At 39.0% G+C, this 27,982-nt stretch overlaps 1 protein-coding gene across 1 annotated transcript in view; it reads right to left on the reverse strand.

Moving 5' to 3' along the window:
* Window positions 1-8,837: 8,837 nt before the first annotated feature.
* Window positions 8,838-27,982, reverse strand: part of thbs3b (thrombospondin 3b) — a 51,886-nt gene continuing 32,741 nt past the window's right edge. Inside the window, exons 13-23 of the mRNA XM_036565922.1 lie at window positions 27,375-27,482; window positions 24,330-24,489; window positions 22,428-22,546; window positions 21,000-21,052; window positions 19,276-19,469; window positions 17,406-17,584; window positions 14,535-14,583; window positions 12,328-12,524; window positions 11,123-11,295; window positions 10,277-10,416; window positions 8,838-8,942 (exon numbers count right to left, since the gene is read on the reverse strand). Coding sequence (XP_036421815.1) covers window positions 8,881-8,942; window positions 10,277-10,416; window positions 11,123-11,295; window positions 12,328-12,524; window positions 14,535-14,583; window positions 17,406-17,584; window positions 19,276-19,469; window positions 21,000-21,052; window positions 22,428-22,546; window positions 24,330-24,489; window positions 27,375-27,482 — 1,434 coding nt within the window. The 3' untranslated portion in view covers window positions 8,838-8,880. The remainder of the gene's footprint in view (window positions 8,943-10,276; window positions 10,417-11,122; window positions 11,296-12,327; window positions 12,525-14,534; window positions 14,584-17,405; window positions 17,585-19,275; window positions 19,470-20,999; window positions 21,053-22,427; window positions 22,547-24,329; window positions 24,490-27,374; window positions 27,483-27,982) is intronic.

Consider the following 27,982-nt stretch of genomic DNA (forward strand, 5'->3'; position numbering starts at 1 on the left):
ATAATCCGATCATAATTGGATTTCTGCAGTTATCTGATTATTCAAATGGTCATGTAAACAGCACACTGATTTCTTAGATCAGAGTAAGGTCTAGCAACCTGATTAAGAAATCTGATAAAGAGGCTGGATTTTAGCTCAGTAATCAGATTTCTCAGCGTACGTGAACTCTTACTCTGATTTCTTTCGGATTTCTCAGCCTGCGCATGTGTGAAAACAGACAGCGGTACTGTAAATAAGTGAGGAGCGCTGCCGAAAGATGCAGCAAAACACTTTTGGAGCGACGATTAAACCAAACACAAAATAAAGGATTTAAATATTTTTCATCTTCTAGATGATGTATGTTCATATTTTCAGGTAAAGTTTTTGTGAATATTCACTAACAGTTGAAATTTGAGTTTTACGTTACGTTTACAGCACGTCTTCTTCTGTGAGTTTATTGGCTGGTTGTAAAGCAGAAATCTGATTACTGTCTGACTCAAGTAGACCTGGAGTTTCCCCATTATATGATGACTCAAGTGCATGTAAATGCGTTGATCAGATTACTGAGAAAATCAGATTTTCTGCAGTTATCAGATTATTAAGTGCATGTAAACGCACTCAGTGCTTTACTTCATCAGTTATCACAAACAAATACAAAACTGATACTCATTACCCAAAACATAAAAGTAATTTAATGTTTTGGAAACTATGCAGACTCAATCACTGTGTCTCAGTACTCGGTGAGCTGACCACACAGGCAGCATCAACTGGCCTTTAATTTTATGTGTTTTAGTCGTATTTTTATATTTTAGAATTTTTGGCAAATCAAAAGTAATTTTAGAATTTAGTGTTTTTGCTCTGCTTGCTCGGGTTATTGATTCAACTAAACAACTAGCTAGGTAACTTGTTAGCTTGCGCTAGGTTGTAAAAAAATATATATACACTGATCAGCCATAACATCCTTGTTTCTCTGCTCAGTGTCCATTTTATCAGCTCCACTTACTATATAGGTGCACTTTGTAGTTCTACAGTTACAGACTGTAGTCCATCTGTTTCTCTGATACTTTGTTAGCCCCCTTTTACCCTGTTCTTCAGTGGTCAGGACCCCCATGGACCCTCACAGAGCAGGTACTATTTGGGTGGTGGGTCATTCTCAGCACTGCAGTAACACTGACATGGTGGTGGTGTGTTAGTGTGTGTTGCGCTGGTCTGAGTGGATCAGACTCTATTAGACACTCCTACCTTGTCAGTCCACCTTGTAGATGTAAAGTCAGAGACGATAGCTCATCTGCTGCTGCACAGTTTGTGTTGGTCATCCTCTAGATCTTCATCAGTGGTCACAGGACGCTGCCCACAGGACGCTGCCCTCAGGACGCTGTTGGCTGGATATTTTTGGTTGGTGGACTATTCTCAGTCCAGCAGTGACACTGAGGTGTTTAAAAACTCCAGCAGCACTGCTGTGTCTGATCCACTCAGGCCAGCACAACACACACTAACACATCACCAGTGTTACTGCAGTGCTGAGAATGATCCACCACCCAAATAGTACCTGCTCTGTGAGGGTCCATGGGGGTCCTGACCACTGAAGAACAGGGTAAAAGGAGGCTAACAAAGTATGCAGAGATGTTCTACAGTCTGTAACTGTAGAACTACAAAGTGCACCTATATAGTAAGTGGAGCTGATAAAATGGACAATGAGCGTAGAAACAAGAAGGTGGTCATGTTATGCCTGATCGGTGTATATATTAAGTAAGTAATGGGAATGACTGCTGGTTTAATCACTGCCCTACTAAAGGGGAATTCTACAGATTTAAAAAAAAAAACGTCCTGCCTTTCAGTGTTTGAGATGTAATCAGGGTGATTCAGAGTGGTTTGGTGTGAAATGGTTCAGATGTCTTTACAGTGGTGGTGATAGGAACCAGGGGTCGCCATGACTACAACACAAATATAGACATTTTATTTACTATCCAGAACCACCAGTGAACCTACACGAGTCTTCTGAGTTTATATGGAATGTTGATGATGGAAAATAGTGGAAAATCTGAAATAATAAGTTTCTTTGGGGACTGTTTTACCTCCCAACACCCTGCATGTATCCCTCCACCAAGAATGGATCATAAAAACATTTATGTTTTAGGCCCAACCTTACCTCAAATCTATCATAAACAGTGTCTCAGTCATCAAGCAGTGAATTCATAACCATTTCATGTAGTAACTTTCTGTGAGGGAGCTTTTAGAGGTGGACATCTGGTTCCTATCACCACCAATGTGAACAGTTCGGACTCGGTAAGTTTCTCTAGAACTGAGCGTTTCACACCAAACCACTCTGAATGACTCCGTTTACAGCTAAACCATTTCATTATGTACAAATTTTGAACAACTGGTGGATTTCCCCTTCAAGTAAGCTGTTTTATAAAGTGCCACTATGGTTAAAATGCTGCCTATCTACACAGCACCCCACACACTTGAAAAAAATGGTTCTTCAAGGGTTCTTTAGTAAAGAAAATGGTTCTATATAGAACCATGAACACTCACAGAACCATTTGTGTGACTATAGGGTTCTCTGCATCATGAAAGGGTTCTTTATATTGATGGAGAATGTGCAGTAGATGGTTCTACATAGCACCAAAAAGAGCTTGACATCATAACAAGAAGCTATATAGAACCATTTTTTGAAGAAGAACTATTTTTGTGATTCAAAGAACACTTTCATATTCATGGCTCTACACAGAACCATTTTCTTTACTAAAGAACCCTTGAAGAACCATCATTTTTTAGAGTGTAGCTAACCTATGTAGGGAGTAGGGAGCAAGGCGGCTCACTAGGTATTGAGACAAACCCTTAAACGAAAGCCGAAATAGTAACTTTTAGAGACAAATGATGGACAAATCAAATCATTCTGACTTTCAGTGAAGAATAATGTGATCTAGTTTGAGAAACATAACTAGTATATAATAACTATACCTATAATATATATAATAATATATATTATATATATAATAACTATACTATAACTAGTTTTTAAAAATACTATATTGGTTTTATTCATACCAGAAACACTTCTTACCTCAGACCTTCAGACCATGTTGTTATTTTATTGATTACCTGAGGACTAAGAAATGTAGCAGGTTAGCTAACAAGATTAACGATAATTTAGCTTATTAAACACAGTCCTGAGACGTTTTTGTGGCAATAACAACTCACTGTACCGTTTCTGTCCTGTCTGGGTTTCACAGGACTGAAGGGAGGACCGTTTAAAATCACTAGTTTCTCTATCTGTGGCGAAAAATTAACTTACATTTAACCGAAACATCACTTTCTCCAGCAGTTCGTGCAAAAACATCTCAGCGTTTCCAGGACTCGACCGTTACGATGACGCATCACTGCATCCTTAGCGCAAACGGGAGATTCTTCCGAGTTATTAAATAGTGCGGTGTTCTAACAATAGCTGTGTCCCAAACCAAACAAGACTATACAAAACCTACTTTACGAACGAATGGACTTCTAGAGGTGGTGTACTATTTTTAACCTACTGTTTAGTAGGGTATTACGCGGGTTTGGACGCAGCCATTGACTTGTCTTATCCAGCGAGTGGTCCTACTGAACATCTGCACGTCATCAGTTTGGCGTAGTAATCTGTCAAACGTTTTATTGTGTATATTAATTCAGTACAGTTTAGTATTACTACTTACCTCCCAATGGGGCGATTTAGGCCATCAAAATATACAAATTATACTCTTAACGACGGTAAGATTTTCTGATAAGGTGATTTAGGCTATTAAAATATCCTAATTATACTTTTAATGCTGGTAAAATGTCCTGATAAGATGATTTAGACTATTGAAATATCCTAATTTTTCTTTTAATGACGGTAACATTTTCTAATAGGTGATTTAGGCTATTAAAATATCCTAATTATTATTTTAATGTTGGTAACATTTCATAATAAGATGATTTGGCTATTAAAATATTCTAACTATACTTTTAATGCTGTAACATTTTCATAATAAGCTGATTTAGGCTATAAAATATTCTATTTATACTTTTAATACTGGTAAAATGTTCTGATAAGATGATTTAGGCTAACAAAATATCCTAATTATACTTTTAATGCTGATAACATTTTCATAATAGGGTGATTTAGTCTATTAAAATATCCTGATTATTCTTTTAATGACAGTAACATTTTCTGATAAGGTGATTTAGGTTATTAAAATATTCTAATTATACTTTTAATGATGGTGACATTTCCTGTTTAGGTGATTTAGGCCATTAAAATATCCTAATTATTCTTTTAATGCTGGTAAAATGTCCTGATAAGGTGATTTAGGCTATTAAAATATCCTAATTATTACTTTAATGCTGGTAAGATTTCATAATAAAATGAATCAGGCAATTAAAATATTCTAATTATACTTTTAATACTGGTAAAATGTCCTGATAAGATGATTTAGGCTAACAAAATATCCTGATTATACTTTTAATGCTGATAACATTTTCATAATAAGGTGATTTAGGCTATCAAAATATCCTAATTATTCTTTTAATGATGGTAACATCTTCTTAAAAGGTGATTTAGGCTATCAAATCCTATCTGTAGCCTGATGTAAAGTGCTGCCTATAAAGCTGCGCTATGTGTAGGTCATGAAATAAAGGCTTCTATACCCAAATAAATTGAATACGAAGGCCGTACTCGAGAAATAAAACTAAAATACATAGTAAATAAAATCCAACCGTGCATAGGGTGAGACATAACAATCTGAGATTAAAAGTAACCCAGCATCACAGATCTGGTCATTTTTTTTGTTTTTTATTCCAATTTCAATGAATTTCAGGCTTTCTGGTTTATATAGTACAAAAAACATACATACATGTTCAAAACATATCAAAATAGCACATTCAGTAAACAAACACAGTTCTGTTTTATGGCACTTCCATAAAAATTCTTCTTCAAAATCTGGTAACATTATTATATACAGTACAGACGTCACACCTGAACTACACTTAGCACCATAGTCAGAACCAAATATTGGTGTATGTGCGCAGTGTAACTTACATTGATAATACTTTTATAAAAGAGTTTTAATACAGTATTTACTAACGTGAGCCTCTTGCAGTCGTGTGCAGAAGTTTGAACATCCTTAATCAAATTCCCCATTGTTGTTGATTTTCTGAGTGTAAATAAGTGGACGCTTCCTCTACAGAGACACACTACTGCACATTTTAATACGCGGTTACTGTTTATTTACTGAATTTAACATATTGGAGAAAAACCAGCTCACAAAATGTGGCCTGTGCAAAAGTTATGTCATGTTGTATTTTATGTTTTATTTTTTCCAACATGTTAAACTCAGCAAACAAATAGAAATTGTGCGTCAAAATTTGTGTATAAATGTAATATTTAGTGTGTTCTCTGTAGAGGATGTGTTCACTTATTTACACTTAGAAAATCAATAAGACGTCATTTGACTAGGGGTGTTCAAACTTTTGCACGCGACCGTACCAGTTTGGGCACAGACACTAGGGCTGCATAATGTAGACCCCATGCGTCAAACACCGGACCTCAGGCCAGATCAGGCCCGTCACACAATCCTATCCGGCCTACAAAAGTATTTAAATTTCTATTCATATTAGCCAGTTTCACAGTGCGCTGCACTACGGTCCCCAGCATGCACTGCAACGTAATGGGCTCAGACTGCCCTACCCCAACAACAATCTATGGGACAGCAGCTACACCTCAATTCTACACAATTCCACCCCAGTCATCTCACCAAAATGCATTTCAGCTGAACTTGCAGTAAAGAGAGGACGCCAGGTATCTAGTTCAGGCAAATAGGTAGGTTTAAAGGACTGAGCTCCTGGGGACATTTAGCATATTTTAGAGAAACAATGGTCAGTTCGGGTTACAGCACAACCTTAATTAAAAATTTAATATTTTTTTCTGTCTCTGGCCCACAGATTTGATGAGATTTTTTAATATGGCACAGTTACTGGTTGAGTTTGACACCCCTGATGTAGACAAAATATTCCATTGTGAGGTTCCCGGGTGGCACAACCATCTGTCGGCTCTGTCGTCGAGAGATCGCGAGTTCGGTCCCCAGTGATGCCACAGCCATCCGTGTTTGGAAGTCCAAGAGATCATAACTGTCCTCACTCTCTCTCTTTGGTCCTACCTCTCCCTCCATCACTCAGCGTGATGCTAGCCATCACGGGCATGTGTTAGCTGATGTAACAGAATCAGCAGTTAGCGTTCTATTCCAAGTGTGTTGCGCTCCAATGACGTTGCGTTAGCGGCTTTCCGAAAAGATGTGGAAGAAGCACCTGCTAGCCAGCTTGCTAGCACCGTGTCACAGAGGTAGACCTAGCGAGTGGAACTGGACACGACGACACTGATGTATTAAAAACTCATTCAACAAAACACCCACAGAAACTCATCCGGGGCTGTGATTGGTCAGGATATCTCAGCACACAGTAAACACTGCGGTTAGTGTGAGGGCCCCCTGGTCAAATTACGCATTTTGTTGATTTTCTAAGTGTGAATAAGTTAACACATCCTCTACAGAGAACACACTTAAATGTGACATTTTTCCACAAATTTTACTGCACAATTTTTATTTATTAGGTGAGTTTAACATACTGGCAAAACAAAAGATGAAGTGATCCTTATCACCCCACAACGGGGAAATTTCACCTCTGCATTTTGACCCAACCGTGCAGTGAAACACCACATACACACTAGTGAATACACACACTAGGGGGCAGTGAGCACACTTGCCCAGAGCGGTGGGCAGCCCTGTCCACAGCGCACTGGGGAGCAGTTGGGGGTTAGGTGCCTTGCTCAAGGGCACTGCAGTCACGTACTGTTAGCTCAGGGGATCGAACCAGCTACCTTCCAGCCCACGACTGCCCCCACAAAAAAATAAAAATCAAATATAAAATGTGCCATAACTTTCGCAGAGGCCAATTTTTCCCCAATTTGTTAAATTCAGCATATAAACAGTAACTGTGTATTAAAATGTGCAGAAGTGTGTCTCTGTGGAGGACGGGTTCACTTATTATCACTTACAAAAACTGAAATACATGGAATTTGAGCAGGGGCGCCCAAACTTTTGAATACAACCGTGTGATATCAATACTGCAAAGGCCAGTACCACAATAATCATCAACAAACAATATATTGCGCAGCCCTAGCAAAGCTTAGATTCCTCAAAAACTGAAAAGACAGGAAACACAAACAGACACAGACACACACTTACATGTGCTGGACGGAGGCAAACTGGTTGCCCTTTGTAGTTAATTGGGAAGCATCACTGACTGTAGGCATTGCTATAGCAACCAGAAATAGATCTGTGTTAATGCTGTAGCTGCGGAAACCACAGGCACTTTGTCAGTTTGACAGTTTTGGCTCTTCAAAAAATGGAAAAATCAACTAACAGCATCTGTGAAAAACTTGCTCTGAACTTGCTGAAGGAATAGTGTCGTTACCTAGAGTAGATAAAATTATATACATCTACATATATACATATATATATATATATATATGTATATATATATATATATATATATATATATTGCAAGTGATTTTGGAGAATTTCCATTGCCCCATTCATCATTTATTTTTTACACAATGTGAAGGACAGCAGCCGTGTTCAAATGAAGAATAAAAATCAACAAAAATAGAGATACGTGTCTTTGTTTGGACAGGGACAAAATACGGAAGCTAAACTACAAAAATAGCCCATTTTGAATTCACTGTTTTTGGGATGTCACTAAAAACAAACACCTCTTTTAACTACATCTGCCTATTCAGCCTACAACAGTTTAGCTCCGCCCATTCATACTGATGTCATAAGGAGTTTTTCAGCTTGGACTGCTTTTTTGAATGAGTCATAATACAGGGTATCCAATCAGAGCAGAGATCGTTTACATATATATCAGTCTTAAAGGTACAGTAACAAAAACTGCCTGTTAAATTCTAAAGGATAATGCATTCATGTACAAATTAATTATGACTGATTTTGGTGAATAAAACTCACAAACTTCAAGTGGACAAAACCTAAAATACAATGGGGTGGGCTACACTACAATAAAGGGATATGGGCCCTTCAACGTTTCAGTCCTGCTTTGTTTCAGTTTTATTTTTACCCGTAACAGAAGTCATTTCAGGGGCCTGTGAGCTCGAGATTAACAGTCCTTCAACAAAGGAAGTTAGTTCAAGGTGCTCCATAGACTTCACTATTCGAGACACAATACATCCACGGCTCTGTCTTCATCATGAGATAAATTGATTGCTCTTTGGCACACTTATTCTGGTTTAGCCCTTTGTCGCAGTGCTTCTGGTCTATATTTTTGGGTGGTGCTGTGAAAAGCTAGGTACACACTTACATACTAATCCATCACTGTAATCTGTGGACACTCAGATTTCAGTATACGCTCAGTGACAGGCCTTAATGGCTGGCATGGTTAATAGACCTAAATCTAACTAGATATCTGGAAATCAGCGTCTCCACCATGTTTCACACGGTGGCTGTCAGAGAAGTTCCTTATTACAGCAGAGCGGTTGTGTAGTTGTGAGCCAGGAGCAAAGAGGTGTTTTAACCTGGTTTGGGTTCTTGCAGCGTCTAAAGGGACCCTCTCTATTTTTTTCATAATTAATGGGTGGCTGGATTACAGTTGGAGGATGGTGGGGTCGGTGTTTTGTAATGTTATTGTATTATATTGTTAAAAGCTTTAAATCTGAAAATAAAATACTTTAAAAAGTCATGTTTCAGTGGTTTTGTGGTATTAGAAAACAATGCTACAGTCAAATTTGTGCATGCACAGAACAGAGAACAGCACCGTTTTATTTCAGGCCTGATAATGTTGTTGCTTAAAGTCCCTAGTAAAGATGCTGATGTTCTGTTAAGCTCCCAGCCTGAGGCTCATCTGTTTCTGGTAGAGGTAAAAGTCATCTGGGATGGTATCTGGTGAGAAAATAAACATTAAAAATATTTAAACTTCAGCAATTCACAACAGATATATGATGTTTTGTAAGATGAGTACAAGGTAGGCGTTTCTAATAAAGCGGCCAGTGAGGGGAAGTAAAACATACGTGTTTCCAATAAAGTGGCCAGTGAGTGGAAGTACAAGATAGGTGTTTCTAATAAACCGGCCAGTGAGTGGATGCACAAGGTAGGAGTTTCCAATAGAGTGGCCACTTAGTGGAGGCACCAGATAGGTGTTTCTAATAAAGTGGCCAGTGAGTGGAAGTACAAGGTAGGTGTTCCAATAAAGTGGACACTTAGTGGAAGCACAAGGTAGGTGTTTCCAATAAACTGGCCAGTGAGTGGAAGCACAAGGTAGGTGTTTCTAATAAAGTCACCAGTGTGGAAATACAAGGTAGGTGCTTCTAATAAAGCGGCCAGTGAGTGGAAGTACAGGATAGTTATTTCTAATAAAGTGAGTTTAATATTTCAGTAACACTTCCTATGAATCCTGTATTTGTAATGCTTTGTAAATGCATTCATAATGTGTTATCTGGCATACATAATACTTCATAATGCCTGGCATAAACCTGCGTAACTACTCCTAAATAGTTGTGATGACATACATAATAGGTGCGACATAATAAGCAAGACGATATGGCTTTATATATATATATATATATATATATAAAAAATCTGAACTGTCAGCTTTTTTTAAAGTACTGGTGGAAGTAAACAGCTCTACTGATACGGCTGCTCTGAAAATGCAGTAGTGCCGGTGATGATGTGCTTCTTTAAATTGTAGTTCATTTCAGGCCAATGAAAAGGCTGTCAGTATAGAACCTGTGGTGTGATTTCAAGATGTATAAGTGCTTTTTAATAAGCATAAAACATTTTTAAACTTAAGCAATTCACAATACATGTATGATTTTTTTCTAGGATCAGTACAAGGTAGGTGTTTCTAATAAAGCGGCCAGTGTGAAAGTACAAGGGAGGTGTTTCCAATTAAGCAGGGACTTAGTGGAAGAACAAGGTAGGTGTTTCTAATAAAGTGGCCAGTGTGGAAACACAAGGTAGGTGTTTCTAATAAAGTGGCCAGTGAGTTTAATATTTCAGTAACACTTCCTATGAATCCTGTTATTGTAATACTTTATGAATGCATTCATAAGGTGTTGTCTGGCATTCATAATACTTTATAATGCCTGGCATAAACCTGCATAACTGCTCCTAAAAAGTTGTAATTAGTAAAACCGTGATCATTTTCTATACTGATGTCAAATCATCCCATTCCGAGTGACAAGTTTGGAGTATGAGTGAGGATCTACTGTACCCACCGTTACAGCGGTATCCCAGGTTGGACCAGATGATGTTCTCCTGCGAGAAGCAGAACACACCGAGTCGCCCGCCTCTCATTGACGTGTCAATCACCACGCCTGAGTCCGCTACCAGAGCGTTACCTTCATACAGCTTCACTCTAAAAACACGTATAGCCGGATATTACTCACACTTACCCAGCACTCACACTGCTCTACTCACAGTTAAAGCCCGAACAGCAGTACATAATCATGTATGGAGTTCTTGACTGACTTTCCTAAATAACAAAACAATCCATTATGATTGTTCTGTGTGTGTGTTAGCTTAACCATGTACAAAGCATTCCTCGAAAAACCTCAGTTACCGTCCAGTACCTGGTTTATCTAAGCAGCCCTTCATTAATGCATTAAAATCTCAGGCTTATTATTCAGCAACTACAGGGAGTTCAATGCAAACTGGCTGAGCTATTCTTGGGTTATAGAAGCGCGTAATGAAACTTTGGCACCGCTGCTGGGCCCTGGCGAATTAAGGGAGTTGAAATAGAATTGAACAAATCCATGTGATGGCTGAAGAGCAGCAAGAAGTCAGGAACTAAACCTGTGTTCCTCTAACCTACATATTCATAATTTTACTGAAAACAACACATGCGTCTTATGCTTTATTGTATTCATTAGTATTTATTATAACGTCATTTTCTGGCAAAAGCACACTTACGGCCCAGTCAAACAGTTTTAAACAATTTTCTCAGATGCTTGAGACTGAGTACTGTATCTAACTTTAACTGAGTATTTTTATTTACTTCTTAACATTCGCCTTTCCTTGAATGGCTTTTACTGACGGATTGATTGAATCGGTTCTGTTCTTACCTGATGTAGCCCACCTGTGGCCGGTGGCTGAGTTGCCAGCGGTACGATGTTTTGTCTCTCCAGCCCACGTTCCGGGGGTCCTTCCATAACAGGGTGGTCTCCCCAGGGGTGTCTCCTGTGTGCCACAGAGCGTTCCTCAGGTACTCCCCTGGCCCGGTACGGGACTTCACCGCCTGGGGCGGCCCAGAGGGGAAAGAGGAGTGGGAGGCGATTAGTGGGCAATACAGCAAATAAATAAACCATCAAATTCAAATGACTCTGAATACACCCACTCTAACATTTTGCTTTGTAATATTATAAACACTGGCCACTTTATTAGAAACATCGACCTTGTGCTTCCACTCACTGGCCACTTTATTAGAAACACCTACCTTGTGCTTCCACTCACTGGCCACTTTATTAGAAACATCTACATTGTGCTTCCACTCACTGGCCACTTTATTAGAAACATCTACATTGTGCTTCCACTCACTGGCCACTTTATTAGAAACATCTACTTTGTGCTTCCACTCACTGGCCACTTTATTAGAAATGCCTCCCACTGGCCACTTTATTAGAAACGCCTACCCTGTACTTCCGCTCACTGGCCACTTTATTGGAAACACCTACATCGCGCTTCCACTATATTGTGTACAATTACAGATTGTAGTCCATCTGTTGCTGCCCAATTCATCACCCCCCCCATTCATCACTGGTCAGTTACTGACCACAGGACCCTGCTGACCAGCAAGGTGAAGCTACAAGTTAAGTGTTTCTGATAAAGTGGAAGTGAGTATATATGTTTATGTTTATTTCATTGTGGAATGTCTCTGATTTCCCACACTACTCCTCGTGGTCATTTGTTAATGTTTGCTCCTTCAGTTTAGGTTTTAGCTTTCTGGGCTACCTCACCTCTTGCCTCTCAGGGCCACGAAATATTGGACATAAATAATAAACATTGACAAAAATTGAGTAGTTAAACTGATGTATAAACTACCGTTAACCATTATAGTTAATTATATTTTGATGTTTTGCTTTTCACATATCTTTAAAAACATAAGAGGGGAAATGAAGTCCCTGGCAACCTGAGGTATGTTTAAGGCTTAATGGAGAGTTATAGGGTTAATTGTTCCAACGTAGCACTTATTTTATCATCCCAGTCAGTTTCAGACAGCAAGCAAACCTCAGCGTAATCAGTTTCAGTGCACAGTGACCACAGTGAGCACCTTCAGCTGCAGGGCCGGCTGGGCTGACGCTCTGAACGGCAGGTTCTGCCAGTACACCTGCCCCGTCTGCTTCCACATCACCACGTAGAAACTGGACGAGTCCTGGTAGCCGAAGATGAAGCCCACGTAGTCGTCGTCGGTGGCTGTGTTCACATGGAAGGTGCCCTCAAAGTCAACACCATTAAATGCCGTGTAGCCTGGAAGGGACAGTCCAGCAAAGAATCAAATTTTCAGTTTTTCCCAATTACTCCAAATGTAATCAAACACGTTTGAAGTTTGTTTCTGTAGTTGACTTGTAGCTTGACTTCTGTACTTTTGTTCATCTTTTAAAACAGCATTTTTATACACTTTTATAGATAGAATATGGAAAATGTTTCTATTTTGAGTTGAAAAAATGTGTTTACAGATAAAACCATGAAATCACTCAATGTTTTGTATATGAACTAAAGGAATTGTCCTGTAAATACACAGAAAATGTACTGTAATTTAACTGTTTTTTTTTTACCCGATTTTCTCCCCAATTTAGTCGTCTCCAATTCCACCCGCTAGTTAGGACTCCCCCAATCACACGATGCTATCAACGCTAGGAGGGTGAAGGCTAACACAGGCTTCCTCCGAGACCTGTGACCAGCCACCGCTTCTTTCCGAGCTGCCGTTCACGCAACATCACTGGACAGCCGAACGCGCTCGGAGGAAAGCGCCAACCGCCAGATCTGTTACGTCAGCTAACAGACGCCTGCGCTGACTAGCATCGCGCTGAGTGATGGGGGGGGAGAAGGAGGGGCCATCCCACCCACCCAGAGAGAGCGAGGCCAATTATGCTCTCTCGGACTCCCGGCTACGGACGGCTGTAGCATCACCAGGGATCGAACTCGCGATCTCCTGATGACAGGGCCAACGCTTAGACGGTTGCGCCACTCGGGAGCTAACAGAATTTTTTGTGAGTGACAGAATTGTCTGTTATCTTTTTTTTTGTCAGTATGATTTTCCATATTTTTTTAACAGGATTTATTTAACAGTGTATGTAATTAGCGTAATGCTCATTGTTGGAGCACAAGCTTTTATTTCTTCTTGAATGAGAAGCCTCGTAGCTCAAGTGCAAAATTAAAGACACCACATGTCTGATTGGTCCAATCCCATTTCACTCCTTGCACCTACCACTTAGCCCCACCCCTACGTTTTTTTTTTGCGCTTTCACATCTGGTGGTAGGGTGTCCTGATTCTTGTTGAGATAAAGGGGCAGGGTGAAGTGTTGGGGCTACATAACCCTCCAAACGGAGGTTTTCCAAAGACACTATAAACAGAGTGTTATGAGAAAAAAAAAGAAAAACTGGCAAAAGGCTACACGAGAGAACAAAGAAACCCACAAATCTATTTTCTCTGTTAAAAATGACAGTAACCATTATATTAATATTGTTTTAGTGTATTATGGTCCTTTTCTGCCTAACAAGCATAAAAAATCGCTAACAGTCTGCTAATATCTCGGTAACTAGCTAAATTTCCCGTTCCACCTTAAATAGTCCAGCAGTTCTGACTCCTGAAGCGCCAGAACTGCTGCTCTATTTAAGGTGGAACAGGAAAATTCGAACAAGAAGTTGGTGAATATCTGAGTTCAGCTTCATATCACTGAAGAATTAGGGGTGGGTGATAATAAATAATTGCCCCCCCTTTGAAGGCATATGATGCCCTAAATGTAACTAAAGCCCAGCAGTGAGCAGCTGAACTTTACCCTCCTCTGCTGTCACTGCAGACTGGCAGGGTCGCCTACAGAGCAGCGCTGGTAGCTGTTAATGAAGTGATGCTCTTTTTATTTGAGGGTCCCATTTCAGATGGAAGATTTCAACCACTACCCTGTAACTCAGTTCCAAGGGGCAAGGAGTCAAAAACAAGGGGTAGGGGTAAAAAGAAGAAATGGGACTGGGCCTTTGACTACACTCTGTATAAGGGGTGGGAAATTGCAAAAAGTTGGTGTGTCAGCATTGTGAAACATCAAAACATGACTGAAGAACACTATTGTTAGTGCTCAGATCGAGGGTGGCTGCAACGTATTGTACACAATGAGAACTGAGAAAGTTTAAAAATTCCAATGTTCAGAAAGGTTTACTGCTTTTACACTCATTTCAAAGTGACACTGTGATAAACATTCATAACTGGTAATTATAAATAAACACTCAAAACTGAAAAAAGAGAGGTGCTGGCAGACTTACCCACAGCCAAACCCGGGTCACTGTTCATAGTCTGTACTATCTCCATCCCCTACAGTCAGAGAGACACCACTAAAGCTACAGAGAATGACAGAGCAACACACACCGTACAGCCTGGAGGTAAACAGCACGCAAATGCAAACAAATTTATGCCCAGATAATTCTCAAATGACTGATTCAAGCTCAAATGCATTCTTTCACAGCAACTGTTGCAAAATTGGCTTTCATATCAAATTAATTTTAGTTTGTATTTGTGTGAAAGGCACTCTGCACTGCAAAGAATGGGATCTTGTCATTGAAATGATCTTAAATCTAGTCAATATATCTAATATTTCCCAGTTTGAGATGACTGTACATTTATTTTAAGATTATCCAGCCTATTTCTAGACATTATTCACTTGTTTTTCACATAATGTTCCTGTGCTTTTGAGACAGTTTGATAGCATAGCAGTTACTCTCAGTGAAAAGCATTACATGGAAGTTTAGCCCATTCTAGAGGAAATGTTGGGATGTCATGGCAACTGCTGTTGAGATTAGAAGAAAACCATGGATAGTGAGATAATTTTACTTCATAAAATTACTTAAAACAAGTAAAAATGTCTAGAAATAAGATAGATAATCTTATAAAAATCTTAAAATTAAGTTTACGAAATCTCAACTGGAGAGATATCAGATTTATTGACTATTTTTAAGATAATCGTGCTTGACGAGATATCATTTTTTACAGTGTGAGGACAGACGAGGGGAATTAATTTATTTCTTCTGTGTCAATATCTCATTATTTTCACTTTTAAAAAAAGTTCTTCAAAGGTTCCTTAGTAAAAAAACAAGTTCTATATAGAATGCAATTATTCACTTGTTTTAGGTAATTAAGATTATCTGACTGAACTAGCACATTTCTTACAACAAGCAAAATTATCTGCCAATATCCACGGTTTTCCTAGACAACAACATTTACCATTACACTGGCCAGACATCATGTATGTTGACATTATCAACTACCTTGTTTTTTCTGAAGGTGTAGCTCAGGGGTATGTAATTAAAATTCAATGGTCCAATTAGAGAACATTTCCTCAAGTAAAGGTCCGGAACATCATTATGTCTAACTTGCATCATGATTCAGTGCCGTATACCGTTTACTGAAGTAGCCTAGTAGGTCTATCAACATCTCATACAGTCAACAACTGAATGTCAAATCAAATGAAGTTTAATTCAATAACATTTCAACGTTTATTGTCAGTTTTCTCTTTTTAGAGCCGCAAAAATGTAAAATAATCTGACTCACTTTCTTCTCTGACTGCTGTTTCTCGCCTCGTCCCTCCCCTGTGTGAGCATCACTCATTCGAGTCTCAGTGCTCATCGTAATGCACAGATTTGATTGGCTGAGTAGCATCATGTGTGATATTTACGACGCATGCGATTGGTCTGTGAGTCTCCCGGGCCGCTAGAGCTACCGTAAATGCTAGAAAAGCTACGATCAAAATAGGACCACCCCATCGAAATTAAATAATTCTCCACAGTTTATCGGTTATAGGTCCAGGTCCGCATAGGACAGAGTCTGGGTCCGGACTCGGACCGCGGTCCGCCAATTAGTGACCTCTGGTGTAGACGATGAAGAGCTGAGAAATTATAAAAGCAAAGAAGCTTATAATTATCTACACAGCAATAATACTGTAAGGGTTCTGTGTTACAATTGTGAACAGTTCACGTTTCTCAAAGCTGAAGTGCAGCCAGGCCAGTCGGTCAGGAAACCTAACTACTCAGCATGGGTTATGGTTCAAAACAACGGTGTACTAGAGACAGCAGGATGGTCTTGCATCGTTGGTCCGGGCAGATCTTGTAGCCACGTCGCTGCTGTGTTGTAGAAAGTAGGTTTGGGATTTTAAATGAAACTAGAATACACAGCAGGCTAAGATGCATTTACTCTGAGAAACATTAGAATAGGTTATTTTGCCACAGCAGCCGTAATGGTTTATTAGTTTAGCACTGCAGTAGCAGAGTATTTCGTAGGCCAACTAAAATACCATCAGGTGTGCATTCTTCATTCGCTTTGTTCATCAGAATTTATCTCTGATGCATTTATTATGTTTTATCACAAATTGGAAGGAGCAAACATGAATATTTCGGAGGGGATTTTTAAATTCAGTGCCGTTAGCCGTGCTCTTTTGGCCTCGCCTTCGACACTGACATTCTTATCTGTGCTTGCCTTTGTGTATAGTAGTTACTCTCAGTGAAAAGCGTTACATAGAAGTTTAGCCCATTCTAGAGGAAATGTTGGGATGTCATGGCAACTGCTGTTGAGATTAGAAGAAAACCATGGATAGTGAGATAATTTTACTTCATAAAATTACTTAAAACAAGTACAAATGTCTAGAAATAAGATAGATAATCTTATAATAATCTTAAAATTAAGTTTACGAAATCTCAGCTGGAGAGATATCAGATTTATTGACTATTTTTAAGATAATCGTACTTGACGAGATATCATTTTTTACAGTGTGAGGACAGACGAGAGGAATTAATTTATTTCTTCTGTGTCAATATCTCATTATTTTCAAAGGTTCTTCAAAGGTTCCTTAGTAAAAAAAAAGGTTCTATATAGAACCATGAACACTCAAAGAACCCTTTACATGATTAAATGCATCGTGAAAGGGTTCTTCACATTGATGGAGAATGTGCTGTATATGGTTTTACGTAGAACCTTTTTGAAAAAGGTTCTATATAGCACCAAAAAGGGTTCTGCCATTGTTACAGAATGAGCTAGTAACCATAGAAGAACCCTTTTTGGTGCTACATAGTGTTGAATGGGGTTTTAACAGCATTCAGTGAAACTTGTCCAACCTTGCACCTGACTAATTGTGTCAAAGTGGTCACCTGATTGAGCACCACCCAGTTGGGGTCGATCTGCGCATCACCCTCTGGGTCCAGGATGACCGTCTGGAAGGCTCTGAAGTCCGTCATGGTGACCTCAGCACTTTCAGGGCAAACGTCCACCAGGTCATTCACTTTATCGTTATCAAAGTCAGTCTCACACACGTCACCAACACCATCACCTGAACGGAAAAGAAATAATAAAACCCTTACCGATCCCCGCAGGGAGATTCAGGCACTCTGTACCTGACATCATCAGTGCTCTTTTGGCTGAATGCAATCAGATTCTCACAGCAATGTTCCAACATCTAGCCTAACCAGAAGAGTCGAGGCTGTTACTATAGGTCAAACTCTCTATTAATACTCTTAATTTCAGAAGAAACGCCGGAGGAGCTTATGTCTACAAACTTTTGGACAAATAAACAGATACGCATTTTGAAACGTTGGTTATTTGTTTGTGTGTATATCTACACATGGACATACGCAATATGTATGTTAGCCCTTATGCCAGGGGTCGGCAATGTGCGGCTCTTTTACTGCCCTGTTGTGGCTCCACAGCAGAATCTGATTTGTAGGTAAAAATAAAATAATCCTCCTTTACAGTAAAATAAAGCTCTGCTGATCGTTCAACACAGTTTAACAATAAATGGTCTTAAACTCTGGAGTTAATGTAGAACTGCTAATTCACCCTTTAACCCTGAAGATCAGCGCAGACTGTTGTCACCATAGCAACACAGACAACAATCTTGCCTAGCTAATAGCTAATGAAAAGGCAAAGAGAAAGATTTAAGACGAACATCGATAATTTGGAGATGAACAGACTTATTTGCATTTATAATCACTCCAGTTGGTTTCCTGATACGTTTAATCTGCAACGAGAAACTGACAAACACTAAAAAGTCACAAAGCTGAAGTTTCGCATTCACCAGCTTTTCATTCGAATAGTGCAGCAGTTACATTCTGGCGCCTCAGGCACCATTTAAGGTAGAACGGGACAATTCGAACAAGAAGCTGGCGAATGAGAAGCGACTTCAGTCTCGTAAAAAGTCGAACGTTGAGAGACATTTTACAAGAAACTGTTCTGCTTTTGAGGAAAAGTTTCCTGCTGGAGATGCGAGAAAAGCAGCTATAGCTGAGCTAAAGCTTAAAGCAGAGCAGAGTAACTCTGTGTTTTCGTTTATATTGTACGTTTTAGCCTATACTAGTACATCAGCACATACTGAGACATACTGAGATATATTTACAGCCAAGATGGTAAAATGGATATAAAATGTTGCGGCTCACAAGGTGGTTTGATTTTAGTTGAAAGGACAAAATGGCTCTTCTTAACATTTAGGTTGCGACCCCTGGCTTATGCATTTCTATATTGCATAGATCTTCACAGTCAAGTGAGTCAGAGTCAAGTTGCGAGTCAGTGAAGTCTGAGTCTGAGTCGCTAATTCAGCTCTGCTATATAGTATGCACAGTTGTATGCAAAAGTTTGGGCACCCCTGGATGAAATTCCATGTTGTGTTGATTTGCTAAGTGTAAAAAAAGTGAACACTTCCTCTACAGAGACACACTTCTGCACATTTTAATGCACAATTACTGTTTATTTACTGAATTTTACAGGTTGGGCAGAAATGAAACAAAATGTGGCCTGTGTAAAAGTTACAGCACATTTAAAATATTTTTTTCTGATGTGCTAAACTCAGCAAACTAATAGAAACTGTGCATTGAATTGTGCAGAAAAATCCTGTATTTCAGTGTTTTCTGTAGAGGATTTTAACTTATTTTCACTTAGAAAATGAACAAAACATGTAACGTGACCAGCAGTGATCAAACGTTTGCCTACGACTGCGTGTCCATGCATGTTTCACTCAGCACATCATACCGTCCGAATCTTTCTGGCTGGGGTTGGGAATGAGTCTGCAGTTATCAGGGCCTGGAGGAAGGATATCTGGAACTCCATCATTATCATCATCATCATCACACTCATCTCCAGCGCCGTCGAGGTCTGAGTTGAGCTGAGAGCTGTTGGGGATTTCAGGGCAGTTATCTCTCGAGTCCTGGAGGCCGTCACCATCACTGCAGACAGACAGAGGGACACAGTGTAAAAGCAGTGATTCACATGGATTCATATCTGAGCACTCGGAGACGGTGGCTCAAATGACAAATCTTTTAAATGGTATATATTCTACTTCTTTCTTGTATTTCTTGTATTATTTTTTTTCTGCCCAGTAATGAAGTTTGTGTTGTGATGTTCCTTCTTTTCTAACCTCTCTTTATCCCTTAGAATTAAACAGGCTGTTCCCTATTGGTTATATGCATATACAGGTTTCATGTTTGTGTTTTAGTGTGCTATTGTGTTATATACAAACTATATATGTACTATATACATATATCTAGTTAACTTTATAACACAAACATTAAACCTATACATACACACATAGTGCTGTCGGAACAAAACATTTTTCAGTTTTTGACATAATTTGAAAATTCCTACTGTCCTTTATATTGTTTGTAAATTTTATGATGAACGGACCAAAATAAACGGCCCAAAATTGCTTGAAAAAAATCTGGTTCCATTGACTTACATTAAAAGTAAAGTACAGTTTTGCTTCTCCTGTAAAGTTACCATTTTGGAGATACAAAGTTTTGTTCCGACAGCAGCAAAATACATACATAATATATACATAAACACACACACACACACACACACACACACACACACACGCATATATATATATATATTTATATAATGTCCCAAATCAACTATATTCTGCTGATATATCGCTGTTGTCGGAAGAAAACCTCATATCTCCAGTTCTGTCATTTTTCAGTTTTTGACATAATTTGTCTGTAAATTTCATGATGAATGGACTAAAAGAAACAACTCAAAATGACTTGGAAAAAATTCTGGTTCCATTGACTTACATTAAAAGTAAAGTAGGTTTTTTCCTTCTCCTGTAAAGTTACCATTTTATTTTGGAGATAAAATAAAGGTAAAATAAAATAAATAAAATAAAGGAAAAAGTGTACATGTTTATTGGAAACTTACATTTGAAAAAACTAAAAAGAGCTGATCAAAAAAAACAAAAAAAACTAAACAGGCTGTTTTTGTTACTGTGCCTTTAAGACTGATATATGCAAATTAACTCTGTTTTGATTAGCCTGTTTATTGCCTCATTCAATAAGCAGTCTGGGCTGAAGTGTGGAACAAATGATTCAGGCTGAAATCCTCATGGATGAGGGGCGAGGAAAATATAAACTTCAGACGTTTCTTTCGGAAGTGCAGAACATTTGGAAAGCCGCAACGATCTGTTTGCTTCCTGACAGCCAGGAACAGCACAAGGTTTAATCATTGTTTCTACAGTCCAGCAACTCTGATTGAGTGTACAAGTGTAAATAGGTTCATGGTTATGAGGTCACAACTACGATGAATTCGTAACAGGCTAATTTAGCAGCTTACTTTCCAATTATTGACTGCATAGACTAGTACAGTTTGAAACTTCAGTAAAGTTTTACAAAGTACATCAAGTGAACATGTGTTTTTTCACTCTATGGGCCGTTCAAACACTGATTGTGCTCTCTGTGGCAGAAATGCCTTTTACTCACCTGTCCTGGTTTGTGTCACATATGTCTCCCACCAAGTCGTTGTCAGTATCCGACTAAAAATGAGAGTATTAGTGAGTGATTTGTATGTGGCAGTGAATCACTAATCAGTGACGACAGAAGAAAGTAACTGTAATAAACTAGCAATGGATGGGTTCCTTCTTTTGAATGATTACAAACGACAGAACTGTGCAAAAGTCAGAGACCACCTTTCATTTCCGGTCCAAACGGCCATTAAGTACACCCTTAAAAAAGATGGTTCTTCAAGGGTTCTTTAGTAAAGGAAACAGTTCTATATAGATCCATTAACACCCAAAGAACACTTTGCACGATTAAAGCATTCTTTGCATCATGAAATGGTTCTTCAGATTGATGGAAAATGTGCTATACATGGTTCTGTGTGCTATATAGAACCCTTATCAAAAGGGTTCTATATAACACACAAAAGGGTTCTTTCATTGTTACAAGCTTGACATCGTAACAATGAAAGAACCCTTTTGGGTGCTATTCAGAACCATTTTCAATACAATCTATAACACATTCTCCATCAATCTGAAGAACCATTTCATGATGCAAAGAACCGTTTAACCATGCAAAGTGTTCTTTGGGTGTTAATGGTTCTATATAGAACCATTTCTTTACTAAACCATCTTTTTTAAGAGTGTACAAGTTACTAGTTTTCAGGAGATCTTTCTGAAGAGATTAGATATAAGATTATCCGCTTACATAACGAAGGAAAGAGTCAAATGAAAACAAGAAAAAACAGGAGCTTCCAAAACTGGAGGTTGAAAAGCTACAGAGAAAATGAGGCTCCTAACAGCCACCTGGAAGAGCTGGTGGACACCAAAACTGCCCATCAGATAAACAGCACTTAATGCTTTCATCTTTGAGAGAGAGGAGAAAATCAAGCTGCTTCAGATCTGAAAACATCCACAGGTGTTTCTGTCCATCCTTCCACTGTGAGAAGACGACTCAGCGCTGTGGGTCTGAAAGGATGTGTAGCTGATCAAGAAGAACCTCACTGAGAAAAGGAGACGGACACATCAAACAAAGAAGCTGAACGATGGACTGACCACCCCAGAGTCCAGACCTCAACACCACTGAATGTGTTTGATTAATTCAGAAAATGATCAACCAGCTTCTAAGACTGAACTTTGGAGGCGTGTCTGCAGATTCTTTGAGGAGCTGAAAGTGAGTCTCCTGAAAAGAATGGAAGCTGGAATAAAGGTGAAGAGTGACTCACTGACCACTCAAACATCTTATGTTGTATCTAGCTGTTGAGGCGTCTGTGTAATTTCCAGTTTAGTATGTGTTTATTAACAAACTAATAATGGCTGTTATGATTGGAAATTAAATAAACGAAGGGTGGTTTCTGATTTTTGCTCAGTACTCTACATGCACAATTTACAGTATTAGCTTGTTATTTCTGACCTGGGTGGGGTCATTGACCTCAGGGCAGGTGTCACACACATCTCCCACTCCGTCTCCATCGCGGTCCGTCTGCATGGGGTTGGGGATTTTCGGACAGTTGTCCAGTGTGTTAGGGATTCCTGCAGAACAGGATTGAAGAGGTGGATGATTCCTAAAGAGAGCTTGAAATATTTGTCGGACATCAATGGGACCCGACTGCCAACGTCGGTCGGGTCCAGACATAATTTTCCAAACATGTGGCTCGGATCGAGATTTACGGCCCGCCCCTCGCTCTCAACAGACTTTACCTGCGTTTCCTCCTTTAGTTTTACTTCTTACTTCACTACTTTCACCACCTTACATAGTTTTTAGCCTGGTGTGCTGGAGTTACCCACTCAGCACTGAGGCCCATGTAAGACAAACAGGACATCAACAGCAAGTCGATTCAGGAGAGGTCAGTTTAGTGTAGCCAAGATCATGTTTAATTTGTTTGGCCAAAAACCTTTATGTTCTGTCCGCTTATGTTCCAGATGTTCTATGTGCAGAAAAAGATCTTTCAGATTAAACAGGCGACGGCTCACTGCACAGCTGGAGAACAGCACAGAATGGAAAGTTAAACGAATAAATTTGTTGAAGGATTTTAATTTGATTTTAATTTAATTTTAATACAGGATGGGGGGAACAACTCCCCATCTTATGGGTCTGATGCTGTTGCTTCTCTGCCTTGGTCAGGTACCCACTGCTTGCCAGCCTTCTGGACTGTTTTGACCACCACTAAGCTTCATGCTGTACAACGCTGTGCAAACCTCACCCTCATGAACTGACCCTCCTGATGATGCTGCTGCTGCATAAACTAAAACTAATCTAACTGACCATTGCTCCACCTGTTTTTCCCCATTTTGTATTCTAATACTTTATACTAACACTGTTTGATATCCGGTGTCGACCAGAGCAGGATGGGTTCCCCTTTTGAGTCTTGGTTCCTCTCAGTGTTTCTTCCTCTTGCTCTTAGGGAGTTTTTCCTTGCCACTGTCGCCATTGGCGACGCTCATGGGGGCTCGGACCCAGATTTTTCTGTAAAGCTGCTTTGTGACAACACCTGTTGTAAAAAGCGCTACATAAATAAACTTTGACTTGACTTGACATTATTTATTTGTGATCTAATAACAGCTATTGTTGTCACTACATGGTATCTGGTTCTGTCCCGTCAGGTTTATTTTTCGTGCGGTGGGTGATGATGGGCCCGTCCAGGGGCCGCATTCACGAAAGCTTTCTTAAAAAAAGACTTGCAAAGGTTCTTAAGACAGACAATAAGAAGTTCATAGCTGCAAGTTCTCAAATATTCTCTTTAGATAATCTTAAAATCTTCATTGTTTTCTCAGGTATGCTATTTGAATTTGTATTCACTGTTATTTCTGTTATTTACTTTAATGGAGTAAATAAAATGCAGGAAAAACATCAAACCTTTTACACAGCAGTGTTCTCTAAAGCTAGGTGAGCTAGTGGTAGAAGTGGTCAGTAGACAGCATCAGCAGCCCCCTCTGCTGGCCGAAACAAGCACAACATGAGACGTCTGACCGTCTGCTCTGCTGCAGGTCTTTCTTAGGACTTGAGTGAGTTTTTAATTTATAGCTAAAACCGGGGACATTTCTTTCTTTAATAGAAAATAATAAAAAATAAATCACAAAAAAAGGGCATTTCTGGTTACAGCTCTAGCTGGGGACAGGACACCGTAAACAGTCCCCAGAAAACGGGGACGTCTGGTCACCCACTGACATGTCAGTGCTTAGGCTGCTAATCGCAATACCCTACCATTTCACATGGAGCAGCAGAGATGGGCCTGCAGGAAGTACATCCTGAATCACCAATCGCGAGCTATCTTCACCACAATAAGTCTGATGAGATAAACAGCGCTGACCGTACCGTCTCCATCAATGTCGTTGTCACAGATGTCTCCCGCTCCGTTGCCGTCAGTGTCCAGTTGGTCAGCGTTAGGGGCGTTGGGGCAGTTATCACAGGCATCCCCGAAAGAGTCTGTGTCTGAGTTCTGCTGATCCTTATTGGGCACCAACCGACAGTTATCCTAAAACGGTCCAAATACAACTCACATAACTAAAAGCACAAAGATTACAGCCTTAATTAAAGGTGCAGTGTGTACGATTTAGTGGTATCTTGCAGATTGCAACCAGCTGAGTCCCCCTCCCTCACCCCTCCCTTTCCAAGCGTGTAGTAGAACCTACAGTGGTGATCAGGTTTTCTGCTGTTGCCTGTCCTGATTTGTTCCATGTTTTCACTCCTTTGATGCCGAGGATTCACATTATTTAACACATCTTCTGCTAAATAATGAGTTTGATCCTCCATTTGTCAAAATTTGGTTCTTAAACATCTCACAACATAAAATGGGCAGCAACCACTGATTCTTTTTCTTTCTACGTCTTCCTTTTGTACCAACAGCGATCACACTGTACAACACCTTGTCACTGTGCCGGGACATTATTATACACTGTGCCACTCATATTGCACTGCCACTTTGTTTATTTTGTTTATTTGTCCACTAATATTGCACATTGCACTGTCACTTCGCTTATGCATCCATAAATGTCAAATTGTCAAAGGTAAACTGTACAACTGTTAACATTTATTGCTACAGTCCATAGTCAGTAGGTTATTCCCTGGAGGGACAGGCACCACCGCACTGTCTCCTGCATAGTATTCATGCAATTACTTTGTATTTTTGAACTGCACATCACTTTTATTGTTTACTGTATTTTATTCTATTATTTATCTCTACTTTCTCTTTATATATCTGTAAATAGTGTACAGCAATACTTTGCTCCTGTTCATTTTGCCCTTGTTTTGCTCTTTGTTGTGCTTTGTACTGGGCTCAATAAAGTGATCTATCTGTCTGTCTGTCTGTCTGTCTGTCTATCTATCTATCAAACAATAAATCAATCAACCGGAGCTACAGCGCCACCAAATTCAAGCTGCTGCTTCAGCGTAAAAATGGAAAAGGCGCCCTCTAGATGCAGTGTTTGGTTTGTCTGTTCTGGGCTACTGTAGAAACATGGCAGCGCAACATGTTGTGGATATGAAGGGCTCATTCTAATCTAACAAAAACACAACGATTCGTAGTTACAGGTGATTATATACTAATGAAAACATGGTTCTGTTTACTATATTCCATTTCTGCCAATAGATCCCCCTAAATCTTACACACTGCACCTTTAAGGTAAACGTAGCAGCAGATGGTACAATTAATATAATAACTAACTATTAATCACTAAACACTAACCAGCTTTAGGTCAATCATAGATTTTTCTCAGCTCCAAAAAAATTACTGAAGGCGAAATTCAGCAGAATTTACATTTACTTATTTAACTGCCTACACTCTTACAAAACATGATTCTTCAAGGGTTCTTTATAAAGAAAACGGTTCTATATGGAACCATGAACACTCAGAGAACCCTTTGCATGATTAAAGGGTTCTTTGCATCATGAAAAGTCTCTTCAGATTGATGGAGAATGTGCTGTAGCTGGTTCTATATAGAACCTTTTTGAAAAAGGTTGTTCTATTCTCACAAGCTTGACATCATAACAATGGTAGAACCATTTGGTGCTATATAGAACCCTTTTCAAAAAGGTTATATATAGAACCATCTAGAGCACATTTTTAAGATTCTATTTGAAGGTTCTTTGAGTGTTCATGGTTCTATATAGAGCCATTTTATTTACTAAAGAACCCTAAAAGAACCATCTTTTTTATTTCTTTTCCATTATTACTACAACCACAAATTGTGCAATACATCTTAGCAATATTCTAATTCTATGTCTGTCTTGTTAAATAATGTAACAGTAAAAAATAAATGACCCTATGAGCACTGCTGTCATTAAACTAACTGACCTTGATATAACACCAAGTGAATATTATGGATAAAGGTGACTTATGTGCTACACAGGATTGTCACTATAATAAACAAACCATGCAATCAACTTTTAAACTTGGAGTAAATCAAGGGTGAACCTCATTTGCAATGTAGCTGAGTCTATACAGAGATCAGAGATTGAAGACCTAAGACTAATGAGAAAAAAAGTAGCTCATATAAGCATATAAAATATTTATAATAATAATAATTATAATAATAAAAATAATAATAATAGTAGTAGTAGTAGTAGTAGTAATAAGAGTAATAAAATCAATCAAATCAGAATAAATTGATAAATTTTGACGAATCAAATAAATATATTAGTAATATAACATTTAAATTAAATTAGAAATTAATTTCTTGAAAAAGAAAATACAAAACAATACCTAAGTATTAACAAGAAAGTAAAAGCTGATGATGAAATGAATTAAAGAACAGAAAATATAGAAAAGTGCATAAAAAGTTATTTAGATCAGATAGAAAGTTCATTATATAATATACAATATATTAAGTTAATTATAATCATATAAAGCAGTTGCAGGCTGAGTGCAGGCGGTCAGAGACTAAAACGTTCCTGTGGCACCAGCGAGCGAAGCTTTAGACAGCGAAGTTCTCTGAAATTTTACCTGATGATTTATTACCTTACAAATAATTGTGATTAACAATTGAATTGTTTGTTTTTGTTTATTTCGTACAACTATTAAAATAAAAGCCCAAAGTGGCCAAATTTCTATCTCTCCAAATCGCTGGTACTCAGTAGCTCCCGACCAAATAGCTAAAATAAACAAACGTTACTCACCGCTGCCCTCTACAGGTGTCATAACGCCATGGCAGAAGTGAGACCCATGATGTGCCTTAATTAATACTTCTGCTTTCTTTTATTTACATGCTTTTACCTCAATCGGTGGATGAAAACTCACCCAAGTTATATTTATTCGATTGTGAAAGCTGATTATGGACAATAACTGCGATCAGCTCAACTGATTTCAATCAGGCGATTATGTAATAACTGTGACAGGCCTTGTGCTGCGAATGAAAGCCACACCTCCACATTCTTTATTCCGTCTCCATCTGCGTCTTCATCACACTGGTCGCCAATTCCGTCCCCATCCGCGTCCTCTTGGCCAGAGTTTGGAGTGGACACGCAGTTATCCTACAGACGTACAACAGTAGTTAGAAAGAGCAACACACCCAAAGTCCTGTTTAAGTTTGAGGGAGGTCTGTACGCTGCACATCAAAAGTTTGGGGACACAACATTTTGTGCTGATGCTTCAGTCGATTTATCATAAACACTCAGCTTCATGTTCATCAGAGTGACTCTCTCTGTATGAAGAGCAGGTTTAAATAATGATTTGACAGTTTTCTTTTTTAAACTATCATTAAAAGCACGTATCGAAACTCTGGGTTAAACAGCTGAAAGGTTTGAGTGCTGACATCACAAAATGGGGATAAAACAGGTAGATTTTGGCTTTATTCCCCTGGTAGGGCTTTTGGCAGCTGCTCCTGGGTTTGTTTGTAAAGAAAAATGGCAAAATTTAAACAGCTTTCGATTCAATATGGGAAGTTATGGCAAATCAATAAGAAAACATACTCATTTGTATTAAAAACATTTTGAAACACTAAATGTCTCCAAATTTTTGAGAGGAAAGTGGA

The sequence above is a fragment of the Colossoma macropomum genome, unplaced genomic scaffold (genome assembly GCF_904425465.1).
Source record: "Colossoma macropomum unplaced genomic scaffold, Colossoma_macropomum, whole genome shotgun sequence".
Classification (NCBI taxonomy): Eukaryota; Metazoa; Chordata; class Actinopteri; order Characiformes; family Serrasalmidae; genus Colossoma; species Colossoma macropomum.